At 37.9% G+C, this 17931-nt stretch overlaps 2 protein-coding genes across 2 annotated transcripts; one reads left to right on the forward strand and one right to left on the reverse strand.

Annotated features, from left to right (window-relative positions):
• Positions 1-2793: 2793 nt before the first annotated feature.
• Positions 2794-3514, reverse strand: LOC132937203 (uncharacterized). Its single transcript, XM_061004023.1, has 2 exons — positions 3234-3514; positions 2794-3164 (listed from the first exon to the last, which is right to left on the reverse strand). The coding sequence occupies exons 1-2, from the start codon at positions 3504-3506 to the stop codon at positions 2850-2852; spliced, it is 588 nt and encodes a 195-aa protein (XP_060860006.1). The 5' UTR covers positions 3507-3514; the 3' UTR covers positions 2794-2849.
• A 12256-nt stretch (positions 3515-15770) lies between these two features.
• On the forward strand, positions 15771-16510 carry LOC132949817 (proteoglycan 4-like). The gene has a single exon (XM_061020910.1). The coding sequence runs from the start codon at positions 15782-15784 to the stop codon at positions 16508-16510; it is 729 nt and encodes a 242-aa protein (XP_060876893.1). The 5' UTR covers positions 15771-15781.
• The last annotated feature ends 1421 nt before the right edge of the window (positions 16511-17931 follow it).

The raw sequence follows: 17931 nt of genomic DNA on the forward strand, positions 1-17931 counted from the left end.
TTCAATAATAATTTTGGCTTCTTGTATGAAATTGGACAATTAAAAAATATGAATAATGAAGATTTGATGAAAAATTACAAAGATCTGCAAAATATTCTTTCTGATGGTGATTCAAAGGATATTGATAGTATTGAGTTGTACGAAGAACTAACAATTCTAAGAAACATTATTGATGACAGTAAAACGGCATTACAAATTTTGTCATTACTTAAAAAAATGATGGGTTCTTTTCCAAATACTTATATTGCATTAAGAATTATATTAACAATACCTGTGACATCAGCCACAGCTGAAAGAAGTTTTTCAAAGTTGAAGATTATAAAAAATTATTTACAAAATACAATTTCGCAAGATAAACTTTCAAAACTGGCATTGATATCTATTGAAAATAAAATAGCAGAGTCCCTCGATTACAACGATATAATTGATATATTCGCATCACAAAAAGCAAGAAAAAAAACATTTTAATACTATAAATTTGAGAAAATAAAATTTTGTATTTTATAACTATACGTATTTTTAAAAAATAAAATTTTTAAAAATGATTTACTAGTTGTTTTTATTTTTTAAGGTAAAACACGTGAAAAAATATAATATATGCTTTATGTATAAAAAAGTACTTAATCACAACCATATGACCATATCGATAGTCTAGCGTACAGATTTGGTAAGTGACATTATATATTATATTATAGTAGTTTGTACCTAGCAGTTAGCATATTTTGCCCGGGGCCTCGCGAATCCTAACGCCGGCACTGATCAGGTAGGCAATCTATCTGCGGTAGATCGCGGACCCCGTGCTGTTTGTACGTAAGTGTATGATTTAACTCCAAAGTATCAAAGTTATACCAAGTTTATCGTATTCCACCTATGGATAATAATATAATATAATCAACTAATACAAAATCCTAACCTAACATAACCGTCTGTCTTCTTCCCAGAGGTCTAATCTACACGCAAACATTCATTTATATATATATGGAGCGTGAAAAATAACGGTACTAAAAATAAGGTACTAAAAGGTAAAAATGTACCAAATTATAATAAATGTACCAACTCTCTATGACTCAAACATTTTTGTTGAGTTTAGGATTATGTTTGTAGATCGATCTGGACAAAAATGACTACACTGCTTTTAGTAATAAGTTCAAGTTCAACCCCCCTCCCCCACCTTTGCTAACGGGCCTGCACATAAGTAATATTATAATGTAGTACCTACAGTACCTATGCTAAAAGTCAGCCTTATATACAAGTGACATATTGATCTAAGTCACACGCCACTTTTTAACAATATGCGATTCACTAATAATTATATTACATGATATGGCGTGATTTTAAACATTATTAATAACAACGATGTTGTTGTTGCTGCACAATATGATGATACGTTATACAATATACATTAAATTATATTCAACAATTGTTCAATTCATTACAGTAATATTCGGTGTATGGTGTTCAAAACTTATCTTAACTTTTCCGTTGCCCGGAATAAAAATTCTGACTCGCAGCAGTATATTATCAAGTAGATCGCGGACCTCGTGATTTTTGTACGCAAGTGTATGATTTAACTCTAGAGTATCAAATTTATACCAAATTTATTGTTTTTACTTTACCTGGGGGTTGATATAATCAATTAAGAGGATGTCAACGCACTATTTGTTTTCTCTCTCTGACCCACGCGCAACATAGACAAAACGCACGTTTTTAAGTTATCTTAAAGTAAAATTACTCATTACATAAAAGAAGAATAATATTTTTGAGGGAATGAGACATAGATTTCTATCAGTCTTAGATTTATATCGTATGTTGCGTAGTTATTGAGTTACAGCGATCAGTGACTAAGTGGTATTTTGATTTTATATGTATAGATAACCAATATTATAGTGACCTTACAATAAACAAAAATATATTATTATTTAGTTTATTTTTTTTTGACAGATGGCGCCGCTGTTGTATTTTTTGACATCCAAATTTTATACTTTTCCGGTATATTTTCCTAAAATGTTATTACATAAGAACCTTCTACTGAAAATTACGAACACAACAAAAAAATAATTAGTGAAATCGGTCCAGCCGTTCACGCACGATGCGATGACCAAGAGAATAGGGATCCCTTTATATATATATAGATTACAACATAATATCATAATTATCTCGGAACAAAATAAAACAATAGCAACTACATTTGTTTGTTTGTTAGGTACCTATATAGTATATCTTTATTAAAATTAAATAAATATATAATAATTACACAATTTAAAAAATGTATAATGCAATAAACTTAGGCTAGCAAATTGTCAACTATTTCTTTTACAGTCTGTATAATGTGTTTGCATATGTTTTCTGTTATATTGTGTTTCATTGCTTGTGGGATATTTTATTAAAAGCAAGGAGCATAGATGGAACTATAGATGAAGTCAGTCAGGTTAATAAAAATCTCTAGTTTGGCCTATGGTATTGTGTATTATTTCAATAATACAATAAACAGTCCCTAAAATAACCAAATTTTCGTACTACACACGGTCTCAAATCAGTCAAATCTAAATAAAAAATATAAACTATTACCGATGCTTATAGTCTTCTTCAACCAATAACACATAATATAAATTAAATAAAAATATGTATAATTAATAATTTTATGAATTCATTACTGTGAACAAAATTAAACTATTATTAATTAATTTATAAATAAATTTACTCTAGTATATCATCAACGTATTGTTATTATATATTATACTTTAACCTTTTAGTTATGAAGCAATGGCTTTAAAATAGTGCTGTAATATTTTAGTATTTTACTAATATAAAGGAACTTTAAAAACAAATATTTTTAAATATTAACTTTATTAGAACATTATACGATTAACTTCTGATAAATTTTGGTTTTTTTGACGTTTAGCTTCGGGAAAAACACCTTCAAAGTACTCTTGTTGGGTGGCCTTCGTGTGTTTTTTGCTATGTCTATCTTTTTTATTCAACCATAATAATACAGCTGGTTCTGGATTGAAATTATTGACAGTTACCATATTAATTCGAATATGAAGAGAATCTTTAATGGTTTCTGGCGTTAAAGAAATTCTTCTTGAGGTTTTCATAATGTTATAACAGGAAATTAACCGTTCTACATCTGCAGAATGAGGTTTAGCAGCAAAAATTCTGGCCTGTAATTATTAAAAAAAAAAAATTAAGCTCAAATAATTAAATTGTACAGAATGAAATTAATAACATACCAATGAAGTACTAAGTGACTTCCAGTTTTCATTTTTTAACACAATTTTTAAAATATTTATTGAAATATGGCCTTTAAGTTCTTCAATCGTGCAAGCCTCTTGATACGATGCAACAAAATCTATTAACTGATAATCTAGGCAAATCAATCTGTGACATCTTTTAAGTTCATCAGGAGTAACAAATTCACTAAACTTTCTTAAAGGTTTTAACTCTGATAATGCAGAAGTATCTAAACGTTCATTGAGGTAAGTCAAAACGACTATCAGACACATACAAATTATGATTTTTTTTTCTGTTTTGCAACATTTTGTCTTGTAACTCAATATTATGTAAAGTAATTATTTGAACTGAATCCTCTGTATTTGAATAAACTAATTGTTTTTCAAGTAATTCTTCCCAGCCACCAGGATATACAGACAATTTTAAACTTTCAATAATTTTAACTAATGTATTTCTTTTATCTTCTAAGTCAAAAATTAGAATATCATCAGATTGTATTTGTTTTTGGAATCTTGAATACAAGTAACCAAGATCTGACATAAAGCACAATAATTTTAAGTTTTTTACGTCAGTTAACATTTTATAAAATCCAGCTGCTGTATTATTTTTATCTTCAGATATTTGCAATTTAAAATATTTCACCAAAACTCTCCAACTTCTCAATATAGAATTTAATAAATCATACGTAAACTCTGTCCACCTTACTTCAAAATATTTTGGAAGACTTAGTATATTGATATTATCTTCATTAGCTAATTGTTTTGGTTCTCTTGTTCTTATCCCAGATTGATGAAAATAAGTTGATATTGATGAACATAGTTGTATACATTTTTTTAATTCAATAACATTTGTAGTTAGTGTTTCCCAAGCTAGAGTAAAACGGTGGACAGCACACCACATTTTTAAAAAGGAAATTTAAATAGATTTATCTTCCCTGTCTTTTTCAAATAACGCCCAAAGACCCTTTTTTTGTCCAATATTAACATTAGCACCATCTGTGACAAAAGAAGAAATCATTGGTAATATTTTATCCCATTCAAATAATTTACACAATGCAATCTTGATTGCATTAAAATGTCCAATTGCACCTTTAATTTCTGGTTCTTCAAAACCAATAAATAACATTTCTGGATCACCATTTTCAGTTATTATTTTAACTAAAATATGAATGTTATCTATTTGACTTCGATCTACAGATCCATCAGCTCTTAAAGAAATCGCAAGACATTTATCTAATTTATTTTTAAGATTAATAACATCAGCCTGAACAATACATTTTAAAAACTCTGTATAATTTGTTGGATTAATATATTGTAAATCGCCTTCTTTCGGAACAAAAGGTTGAAATTTTTTAGCTAGATCTAAATGTTTACGTTTTAAGTCTACTATTTCTCGTGATGGCCATGACCAAGCACTTAAGGTACCGCGCTTAGCATCATTAAATATTGTACACATAAAACGACCAATTTTATTTGCTAATTTTTGGTTTTGTTGAGATATACATTTGTCCATTGGAGCAATTTTTTTAATTTTATCCGTGGTTAATTTTGATAGTTGAAATACTTTAACACATTCAACATGCTCAACTGACTGGAGGTGGTTTTTTAAAAGCTCTTTACGTGGAGCAGTACCTAGTTCACTACATATAGCTGGAATATGATTTTTTTGCTTGATATGAATTAATAATGTCTGTTTATGGCGATAGCATATACTGCACCTTACCATTTTTCTACCTTTAACACCTTCTAATTTTTCAAAAACATTATCCAGTTCTAAACTTTTTTTTTTTTAATAGCTTCACTACTACAACTAGCATTATTATCATCAGATTTACCAGTTGAATCAGTTTCTTTTGAAATATTAATAGCTATATTTTCAGTAATATTTGTGCCAATATTATTTTTTTCTTTAATATTTACATTACTACAACTAGCAATATTAATATCAGAGTTACCAGTTTCTTGTAAAGCATCAATAGCTACATTTTCAACAGAATTATTAGAAGTTGCTAAAAAAAAAAAAAAACATAGCCCCTATCAATAAATAATATATATTTACAGTCAATGACTTTTATTTAAATAAAGTTGGACCTCTATTTATCAAATTTGAAGGTTCTTTAAAAAAAATTTGTAAAATAGAAATTTTGCTGAAAATTTTTTTTATTTATAAAACTAATTTTAAATGTACAAAAAGCATGAAAATAATAAAACATAATATCAGTAAATAAATAAAAATTAAATTTAAATTACCTATATAATTAAGTATGTATATTAAAATTTTTTTTTATTCTTTGTGGTCGAAGAACTTTCTGATATCCAGTATTATACTATTATTGTTATTGAAAAACTTTTGTACCATTCTGACTATAAAAATGGTCGTACCTATTGACCTATAAGGCTGATTGACAAGTGTGCACTTTATACAATTATAATTATGTAACAAAGTTTTTAAATTTATTGCAGAAAAATAACTCAAAATTAATTCGTTAAATAGAAACGTTTTTGAAAGAAAAATGTACGATTCCATACAACATTTTTTTATATAGAGTTTCGTTAAATAGAAGTTTGTTAAAGAGAGGTACCACTACATTTGAGCTTACAATAAGGTAGTACTTACCATTTACTTTTATTAAAAATTTATGCATTGTGGAAACTGGAAATATGTAGAAATAAAACTATTACTGAGTGTCTGAGTGTAGTACTGTACTGTAGTCAGACTGTCTATACTCTATAATGCATTAGTGTGTGGTGTGTCGTGTCTGGTTCACGGTTATATTAGTAAAATAGGTATTGAGTTTAATAATAATACTATCAGCGACGGCTATTGCAGTGTTGCATGCTGGTTATTTCTAGATAAACATTACTAAGCTGATAAAAATAAAAATAGCTTCTCTCGATAACAATACATAATAACAACTATAATGAGTATAAGAAGTAATAATACAAAATATTGTTTACTGTGTGTCTGTGTAAAATGTATATTATAATAATAAAAATTTGGTTTGTCAAAAAACCATTAAATTATTAAAAAAATGTGAAGCTATAAAATTGTATAAAATATTATTATAAAGGTTTAATTTTAACACACTTTTAAAATTCGTACTACACACTGCACTTTTCGTACTACACAAAGTGTGTCGTACTACACACAATTTTAGGGACTGACAATAAAAATAAATATCTAGTCAGGTCTTGGTCACAATGACATACCTAACTATTCCTAACCTGTTTTATTTACATTTAATTATTTTTATTGTGATGATTTATTAAAAATTAAAATTTTTTTTAGTAATTCAGTGGCTGTTATGGTTTTGTTGTATTTTATTAAAGTAATTTTGGTTATTATTATAATTATTGTTATTATTTTTGTTCCATCATTTTAAACTATATTTGTTTGTTTTTTAGGTTGACAGAAGACGTGCTGCACACTTTCATTCCTAACGTGAGTGAAGTTGGGGGACCAAAGCTAGGGGACTATTTCTCGGACGACTAGTGATAAGAAGCCTTGTACGTTTTGTTGCATTTCATATAAGTTCAGGGGTGCCGTACTATTGCACCGAAACCGTCAAGTAGATGTCGACCTATGACACACATTAATTGTTGTAAATTGTTTTAAAAGTATATAAATAAATTCTATTGGCGTCATTACCTCGATAATTATACCGAAAATACTGACATATTATTGTCATCATAACATAATGACAAATGAATAATAATGGAAAGTTAGGTTATAAATTCAAAATTTATTTTAAGACATGTAATTTGTAATTTGTCTTGAAGTATTTAAAATATCACTTTTTACGGAAACAGGTATGTATAAACTACTGTCCACTGTACTGAATAGTTTAGCCATTGTTTGGAAATGTAAGTCTTTTATTCATTATGTAAGTGTGTAATACCTATATCATATTCTGTTTCCCTATCCACACAGTCACCTGAGGCACTAACTACTGTATTATGATTTTTTCGTGGTATGTTTACATACAGTTTATAGAACCATATTTATTGTAAAAATTATCTAATGTATTGTCTAAGTTATAATGAATATTAATACATTTATTTATGATATAAATATAAAAATGTAATGCTTAAGAACTAGTCAACTATGTACAGTGAGGCATTTAGACATTTTTAACACTGGTGCAAAAAAAATTTGTTGGCCTTAAGAGGCCTGACAACGGGAAATATGGGAGACATACCTCTTTAATCGTTTTTCCTCAAAAAACAACACATATCCTGAATAGTTTTAGGATTATTGTCACAAAATAATTTAAATTTGCAATAATTTAATTTTGTCTTGAAATGATTTCAAATTTAAAAGTTTTAATAATTCACAAGGGAACAAATTTCCGACCACAAAATTCTGGCGACTGGCGCCCGTGATAGTTGTAACCGGTGCCCCACCCTAAATGCGGCTATGACTAATGACTATGTAATTTTTTGTAGTGTTGTAAAGTGTTTAAATGTCTTTTTTTTATAAACCATTATCCTTATAGTTATACAATTATGTATGTATCAGTAAGTATTATATTACCAAGATGCTTTTGGCATACTACATAAACATCATTGTCCATTGTACATTAATATTTCATTGAATAATTACTAATAACGGTTACTTTTTAAATAATTATTGGATACTGTAAATTATGATGAGTAACGATAAAAACATTCCTCTATAGCTTATAGAAATGTATATTTTTTAATTGAGTTTCAGGATGAATAGCGGATTTCAATACATATGCTGTTACAAAATTAATTTGATGACGAGAATAAATCATTTATCCATTCCAGCCCTACCGTCTACATTTACTGTTAAAGCATTATGATCTATGACAAGAAATCATCGTTGAATCTGTTATTAAACACAATATTGTTGTATCCTTTTCACATTTTAGATTTAATACATAAGATTATAAAATTATGAATCAAATTTGTATTGTTCAAGGCAACACATTTGCATGTGTTGTTACCTAAGTTTGATAAAATGTTATTATTATTACATAGAATGGTAATTACTAGGGCTCGGATTTATATGTATTTAAATAACCAAAGTAGGTATTTATACAACACAAATATGTACATAAATATGTGCTAAAGAATTCAAAATATGTGTTATCAAAAAAAATAATAATAATTAATAATACAATAAAATGTAATAAAAAATTGTAAATTTAAATATAGCTCGTTATATCAAAAATCTTGTGATACAAATTTATCACTTGCCGAAATTAGTTTATCATGTCGCAGAGAAAATATGTATTTACATATAAATCCGAGCCATAGTAATTACTAATTCAACTACAATAACTTTTGAATCCAAATTTACTATGTAGTATGCTGGTGAGACCAGACGAGTGTTGAATACTGGAATTTAATATGGAGGGAGGGGTTTCATAATAATTTAATTTTACATGATAAATAAATAAATACATTTATATAGGTATTTATTTAGGGATCACGACGTTGAGCCGACAACCAGTAGGCCGACAAGATATAAAGCCGACGGCGTTTGGCCGACAGGATATCAGGCCCACATGGTATCTAAATTGTATATATTAATGTTTAAAAATAAAAAATTGTTTACTTAATTACAATTTATTTTCGTCCAAAAAATATTCGATAAAAATATGTAAAAAATTAATTACATATTTTAATAAAAAATTTAATTTGAAAATAATATGTTATTGTTAAATTAAAATATATTTAATATCAATATTAATAGTATAATCGTCATAAAAAATTAATTACATATTTTAATATAAATTTAATTTTAAAATAATATGTTATTGTTAAATTAAAATTGTAAATCGTAAAAAAATTATATTTATAGTTTTATATTATAAGCTATACCTTTTAAAAAATCTATCAGGGTCCTATTACCTTTATCATTAATAATATTATTTAACCGTTTCTTATGAGCAGCATATTTTGGATGTTGTCGAAGCTTTTGTTCTCCAGATAGAATTAGTTCAATTTGACCTAAAATATCAGATTTAATTATGAATCATAAATGAAATACATATAATGTTAAATAAATTATATATTACTACACTAGTATACTAACCTATTGTATTCATCTGTTCTTTTTTCATTTCTAAAACAATATGTAAACACCCAATATGATCTGCTCCAATTAAAGTCTTCCAACGTTTGTGCCATGATTCTACCTTGTTTTGAGTTCGAGGTATATCTAATTCGTTGTTATGACTTACTGACCAAAATTCTGGTGGAAATAAGGGTGGAGACCGAGATATTGTGCCATTTCTAAATGTTCGACGAATTGACACGGTACGCAGCGGCCACCAGTACAAAGTACAGGTACCGCAGCGACCAGTCTACAATTTTTCGTCAACCGCCACTACGGGCTACAGCGCGACAACGCCAACTCCCCCACCACGCCACAAAGGCACAAGGTGGGACGGGAAGGCGAGTCGCGTAGAACGAGTACCGGCCGTCGTAGACTAGTCACTAGTAAAAAGATTTCGATTAACTACACACGCACCACGACAACAACGACCTATCCAGTCACATAGCCGCCGTCAGTTGTCCGTTTCTTTTTTTTTGTGATATTCTTTTATTTGTTGTAAACCAATATTTATATCTTCACACGTGTACCCGTTACGGGAAAATAAACAGTAAATCAATTCAGACCTAAACTGAAATTGGTGTGTCAATTTAACGCTCGAGTGTCACCCGACCTACCGCACCAACGACCGGCTCCCGCGGACCACCTACCACCACCGTCGTAGCCGCGTCAAATTGGCTCCCCGCAGAGGAATCACCGCCTCAAGACAGCGTAAAGGTAAGAGTTTTTTCACGCTGACACATACCTCGGTAGATTGCTTATATTAAGTTAATATTAAGACTTTTAGCCAGGAGTGTGTTTGCCGGTTAGCTAGGATTCCCAGTGAACATTACGTAAGAATTATTTCTAGCACGTAACAGGGAATCCCGCGCAGCCGTGCATAACCGTGATACGGATTGGGAAGTAGTTATATAACAACCACCACCCCTCCGCAACGCCTACCTTTCGTCCCGCGACATTACCGTCGATAACAGCACAGCGCGCAGGCCAAAACTGGTTTCAGCCGCTGCAGCCGTCAACTGCCGCCGCCGAGTACGTCGACCCAGTTCTGCTATTCTGGGAACGCAACGGCGGCACCGTCAACAGCTGACCTACTAACGTAATCGCTGATAAACTTCCGTAAACAGCGCACAAAATTTACGTCAAAAAAAAAAAAAAGTCTCTAAACCACGTACACACACCAAACACAAGCTACCTCACCGACCAACTGCTTAACTACAGCATTTGTAATTAAATCATACATAATGACTGGTAAAACGTTACAACAGTTATCGTCGGTGGAGCTGCGTAGCGAGTGCACGGCCCGCGGACTCAGCGTGTCCGGGTCGAAGTCGGATGTGTATGTCAGGCTAGAGGAGCACCTTAGGGAAAGCGGACTAGTTCCCGAGAACGTGAGGTTTGAACCAGTGCAGCCCCCAATCACAGGATTAGGGGACGGTACTGGACAACAACCACACGTTCGATCAACGCTGTTAAGCACGGACGTCAGTCAGATTTTCGGACCATCGACTAGGGGTACCTCGACAAGCCATACGGCAAGTCAAGGACCAATGGACGAACGGCCAGAGGACTGCGACAACCAGCTGACCATGCAACAGGGCCAGTCCGCACACCCATTAGATACCGACATTTTCAAAACCGCAGCGGAACAACTGCAAAAGTTAAAACTGGCGTTGCCACAAACGAACGACACAACGTCGTTCGAGGCACGCCTAATGGCGCTCGAGGCAAGCATGACGCGGTTCTTTACGGAATCGCGCACGACCGCCACGCAGCAGCCACACGACTTTGCAGTCCCGCGGTACACCAACCACCCGTCACCCGTGCACATAACAACTCGTACACACGATAGTTACCAGTCGGGTAGGTCGTATGAGCGCAACGAAGGCGGCGCTCAACCGAGCGCCAGCCACACTACCGCCACGAACAACCGACCGTTCTTCACGCGCGACGGTCAACACGACTATACGGGTCACACCACACACGCGTCATATGAAGCACGCGTACAGGAACGTTCGGTACTAATACCGTACGAGGACTTGCGTACAGCAAGAGCCTCGTTACCCGAGTTCACAGGAACTAGGGCCGAGGACCCCGTACGGTTTATAGACAATACCGAGTCGATTTTGACGCAAGCGCGTATACACCCATCGGGTTGGTGCAGGGCGGTCGAGCCGCAATTAAAAGGAACGGCGAGTACATGGTACAATTCTATCAGGGCACTCGACCTATCCTGGACAGAATTTAGGGAGGAATTTTATGAAAATTTCAATAACGCCGAAATTCAGTCTCGATTGCGCGCCGACATCGTGTCAACACGTCAAACGCCCAGACAGTCGTTAACGGAATTTGTGCTGATTAAAAACCAGCTGGCGCGCCGCGTAAATACCGGCCTATCCGAATCGGAGTTGGTAGGTATTATCGCCGGACTAACGCGTGACACTTTCCGTACACACATACGTCTACACCGGCCATTGACGTTCAGCGAGCTGCGACGCATCGCAGGCGTTTTGGACCCGGTAACGGACAACACCAACCCGCCCCCACAACAATGGGCCCCTAAAACTAAAAAAGTGGTGGAAACCCCACAAACAGCCCCCCCGGTCAAAAAAAAATTTTTTGCGAAAACAACAGATAATACACCACCGGGGCCGTGCAGATATTGTGGGGAACTCCATTGGAACAGTAAGTGTCCAAACAGACCGACCACGTCGGGAAACGGCGGGGGAGTCGACGAGGACTAGTCCCCCTCATCGACTCATCACCACCCCCTCACTCATCACCACCCACTCTCGGTAGTACACACGGAAAAAATAAGCGTAATCGAAAAGCGCGTAGTTCGGTAATTCAACACACAGAACAACCAACTACGAACATTTTTTCCGTCCAATCACCACTCAGCACCCGTTCACAGACCCCCAACCTACACCACCCCACCAGTGAACACACTCACCTCACCGGCGACACGTGTGTTCAACAACAACCGGCTCATGGGGCAGCCACAGGTGTAGGGACAAAGGCAACAGAGACACGGGTGTTCACCCGCACGGGTGACGGGGACACAAGCACACACACCGCGCTTATCCCCGCATTAGGTCAGTCTGCGCACGTAAGGCAACAGGCGAGCAACGAGGCAACCGATGTTGACAGTATGGTCATGGCGGTTAACACCACCGACCAGACAGTCTCCATCGCGGTTCAGAACCAGTTGTCCCGCTCGACCAATTGCAATACGACTAATAACGGTACGCGAACATGCCAAGACAAAATTCCGACCCCCGCGGTCGAACTCGAATTTCCGTCAGGCTTCGTAACAGCCCTATTAGATTCGCAGGCACAAAAATCATACGTAAACCCGACAGTAGCCCGTAAATACGGCAAAACACCCACCCACGGACCAACAAACACAGTCCGGATGGCGGACGGTCGCACTGCAACAACCAGTGGCACCTCCACATTCGAAGCTAAGATAGGTACACTCGATATAAAATTCGAAGCGACCATCCTAGACAATTTGTATTGCGACGCGTTACTAGGACACGACTTTCTTGTTAACAACGAAGTCTCTTGGGATTACGCCGCGTGCACAATTCACATGGGTAAGCAAATTCGTACGTCGACATGTTGGAAAGGGAAATCTCAACCACCCGCCACTCGTCCCGACCTGTCACAATTAGAATTCGGAAACGACCCCGAAACACGCGCGAAACTAACCAAGATTTTAAATAAATACGCGGTAGTATTCAGCAAAAAAGTAGGACGTACCAAATTAATTGAACACGAAATTCTGCTAAAAGACCCGTCCCCAATCGCGCTCAAACCATACCCATATCCGCAGCAGAAACAAACTGCTATCGACGATATGGTACGCGATATGGAACTCCAGGGGCTCGTAGAACCAAGCACCTCACCATGGGCCGCACCAGTAGTAATGGCAAAGAAAAAAGACGGAACTTTTCGTCTCTGTGTCGACTACAGGAGGCTGAACGACGTTACGGAATCCGACGCGTACCCTATGCCAGATCTCAACAAAATGATTAGGCAAATGCGGGGCGCGAACATTTTCAGCATTTTTGACCTTAAGTCGGGGTACTGGCAAGTGCCGCTACACGAAAATGCACGAAAATACACGGCATTCCGAACACGTAGAGGTCTATTTCAGTTCAGAGTCCTCCCTTTCGGTCTAAAGAATAGTCCAATGACTTTCGTGAGACTCATGAACGAGGTCATGAGGGGGTACCAGGATGATTTCGTACAAGTTTACCTGGATGATATTGTAGTATTTTCAAGGGACGAGTACGAACACCAGGCCCACTTAGACAAGGTTCTCGAGCGGCTCAAGAGGTTTGGACTAACGTGCAACACAAAAAAATGTAAAATCGGTCTACGCGAAATTTCATTTTTAGGGCACATCGTAGACTCGGAGGGCATACAAAAACAACCGGAAAAATTGGTATGCATTGACAATTTTCCGGTTCCCAAAAAGGTTAGGGACGTACGAAAATTTTTGGGCGTGTGCAACTGGTACAACCAGTTCGTAGATAATTACGCGGATACCATAGCACCACTCACTAATTTATTAAAACAGGGAGTACGGTGGAAATGGACAGAGGTAGAACAACGCGCGTTCGAAACAATAAAAAACGCGCTAGTCACATCACCAAAATTGTCGCCACCCGATTATAGCAAACCGTTTTGTCTGCAAACAGATGCAAGCGAAATAGGAGCCGGTGCGGTACTTTTCCAACGGGGTGACAGACCGGAGGAAAGACGCATAGTGTCCTACGCAAGCAAAAAGTTTAGCGAAACGCAAACAAGGTACGCCGCGGTCGAACGCGAGTGCCTAGCGATAATCTGGACGACAGACAAATTCCGTCCATACCTAGAAACCCGACGTTTCGAACTCCTAACCGACAACTCGGCACTAACATGGTTACACAGGGCTAAAGACAAAAATTCAAAATTAACACGTTGGTCACTACAACTAGCTAATTTAGATTTTAGTACGGTACACGTCCCGGGAATACAAAACGAAGCACCAGATTTGTTATCTCGTGACCCGGCACCGGGCACACCTGTAGACGAAGATCGACTTGAGGAAAAAGTGGTAGGGGCGCCCACAGCGCCGACAACCAGTGTTCACCTCGAATCAGACCGAATATTTTCCATGTTCGATAACCACGTTAGTGACGACACACCACTCACCGCGACGACTCTCGAAAAATGGCAGTCCGAAGACGCCACAATCCGCGAAGTAGTTGCCGGTCACAGGTGGGACGGGCCAGCGCGGAACACTAGGAGCACAAAATCGGGAACAAACGCATACGTTTTTTCCGAAGGTCTCTTACGCGTAAACGTAGGCACCCACACACCTGTCGTGATACCAAAAACCAAAGCACAACATGCAATTTGGAGGTGTCACGATCACGTCTTATCCAACCACCCGGGTTGGAAAGAGACGTACCGGGCGGTTCGACAACGGTACTATTGGAAAGGTCAAAAAAACGACGTCAGGTTATATGTCGGTGCGTGCCACGTATGTGCGTGCACGAAACCACTAAACTCACGTCCAAACGACCCAATGCAACCAAGAACCCCCCGTGAACCATGGGAAGTTATCAGTGTCGATCTCATGGGCCCATACCCACGTTCTGGTAAGGGAAAATCGTACATACTGGTAGCAACCGACTGTTTTAGTAGGTGGACCGAGGCTTACCCCTTAGGAACAGCAACCTCTAAAACAATAATCGAAACGTTGGAACGCGAGTTCTTTTCGCGCTTCGGTTACCCCCGCGTGTGTCTCAGTGATAACGGCCCACAGTTTGTGTCAAACGAAATGATGAACGCGCTAGAACGCTGGGGGGCACAGGGTTGGACGACCCCAGTCTACCACCCGAGGGCCAACCCAGTCGAACGCCGTAATCAAGATTTAAAAAAAGGGTTACGCGCACAACTAGTAACGGGCAAACATAAATCTTGGGACACGAAACTACCCTCAATCCTATTTTCGATACGGAACAGGTGCAACGAACAGACATGCTACCCACCCGCGGTCCTTGTCCTCGGCAGAGAGTGCAAGAGACCCGGAGATTGGGCGCTGTCTAAAGCGGCGCCGGTACACATCGAAAAAACACAGGAAGAGAGGGTAGAGCGGGAGAAACGTATTTTAGGCAAAAAGGTAGTGGTAAAACCAAGCACGAACACCGGCACACCGGTGAAGTTCGGCAAGGGCGACGTAGTCTACTACAAAGCACACCACTTATCTAAGGCACACAAAGATTTTCACGCCGGTTTCGCACCAAAGTGGTGGGGACCGGTAAGACTGGCGAAACAGGTCGGGAAAGGAGTCTTCCAAACCGACCAACAACCACCGCGGAAAATACATGTGTCATGCTTAAAACGGGCACCGATAGGCCAACATTAAATAAACAATTGTCTGTAATAATAATCATTTACAGACAACATGACCGGCCAACAGCAGGAGAAGTGGCAGCAGGTTGCCGAGCTAATACAACGGCTGGGGCTGGTATCCGGTGGCCAGGATGAGCCGCGAACAGCCGCCCAGGTCGCGAGGATGACTACCCGCCAACTCCTACAGGACCCAGTGCGGGCGGCCATCTACAACCGGGGCTGGGCGGACCGTACGACGGACATCCAGCGGAGGTTGCGGCCACACCGACCACCATCAACATCAACAACCGGCAGCCGCACACCGTCCCTGACAAGGCCACCACCCCCAGCAACGACACCTGCCCCCGTAACACCTGCGGAGCCGGCACCGGTACCCAGGCAAACGGGGGTACTCCCCGGCCCAACGGGAAAGGTGAGGACGGAGGCGCAGCAGGCACGGAACCGCCGGAAATTCCAGCAGCTGAAGGAAAAGAGGAAGGCCAGGGAAAGCGAGGCAAGCCAACAACGTCGGCTTGCCAAGCAACCCGCGCCAACCTCAGACCCGGAAGCAGCCGGCACGCCTCCGGCCAACCCAACACCGATGGAGGTGGACAAACCGGCATCCAAGGACGACAAGTCCGAGGAGCCGGGACAGCCCACCAGCCAGGAGTCGCCAGACCAATCAGAGGCCACGGTGGACATAACCGAGGCAGATTGGCTGGTGGCGTTCGAGGGGATGCCGGAGTTGGACGACACTCACTCGTTCTACACTCCGGTAGGGTCCCCAAAACACCCCCAGTAACACACACGGGCGCGGGCAAGTCTACCTCAAGCGAAAGCCAGAGGTAGTACAAGCCACCCCGTCCCATAATAGCACACAGACACCGGTACAAGTGTACCCCGTGTGACGGTTTGGCGGGGGAGTATGACACGGTACGCAGCGGCCACCAGTACAAAGTACAGGTACCGCAGCGACCAGTCTACAATTTTTCGTCAACCACCACTACGGGCTACAGCGCGACAACGCCAACTCCCCCACCACGCCACAAAGGCACAAGGTGGGACGGGAAGGCGAGTCGCGTAGAACGAGTACCGGCCGTCGTAGACTAGTCACTAGTAAAAAGATTTCGATTAACTACACACGCACCACGACAACAACGACCTATCCAGTCACATAGCCGCCGTCAGTTGTCCGTTTCTTTTTTTTTGTGATATTCTTTTATTTGTTGTAAACCAATATTTATATCTTCACACGTGTACCCGTTACGGGAAAATAAACAGTAAATCAATTCAGACCTAAACTGAAATTGGTGTGTCAATTTAACGCTCGAGTGTCACCCGACCTACCGCACCAACGACCGGCTCCCGCGGACCACCTACCACCACCGTCGTAGCCGCGTCAGAATTTTCCCATTTACAAAAGTCTCATCAAATCAATTATAAATCTCGATTGGTATATACTGTTTTATTTCATTAAATGCTGTTAATATTTCATTTGGTTGTAAAAATGCCAATGCAGGAATATAGCGTAATTGTAAACTAAAATGTTCATCGGTACCATACGCAGTAGCCAATCCACAAGATTGAATTTTCATCCAAACATTCTGCGCCAAATGAAAAAAGCACCCTTTTTGGACACATTCTGGAAATATGTTGTGTATTGCATTAATTGCTGCTTTTTCAAAATCAGTAATTATACAAGCTGGATTAAGTTCATAACCATAGTTATTGCCTATCTCAATCAGATCTTGAAATAAGTGTTCATAACATTTTTGATTTTTACTTGACATTAAAACATAAACTAATGGAAGAATTCTCGAGTTTATTCCTCCAACTGGGGCGTGAATAGTGTACATTTGTAAAAATATATATATATATATTTGGGACTGTCTTGAAAGTCCCGTCCATAATCCAAAATTTAGCTCTTACAAGTTTTTCAATCTCAAATTTAGTTGAAAAAATCAATATTTTATCGTTTTCTATGTTAGACTCACGTAATAGAAATAATTCTCCAGCAAAAGTATTTCGTAGGCTTTCAGGAATATTAATATCTTCTAAAGTTGTTGGTTCGGCTGGTAAAGATTTTCTTCTTCTACGTTTAATAGTTTTCCGTACAGCTTCAGGACCAGGTAAATATGGTTGAATACTTAATGGTATATTGCTAACTACTTCTTGCAATATTTGCGATGGTTTATTACGTGTAGAATGTGCTCGTTTTTTTAT

The sequence above is a fragment of the Metopolophium dirhodum genome, chromosome 1 (assembly GCF_019925205.1).
Source record: "Metopolophium dirhodum isolate CAU chromosome 1, ASM1992520v1, whole genome shotgun sequence".
Lineage (NCBI taxonomy): Eukaryota > Metazoa > Arthropoda > Insecta > Hemiptera > Aphididae > Metopolophium > Metopolophium dirhodum.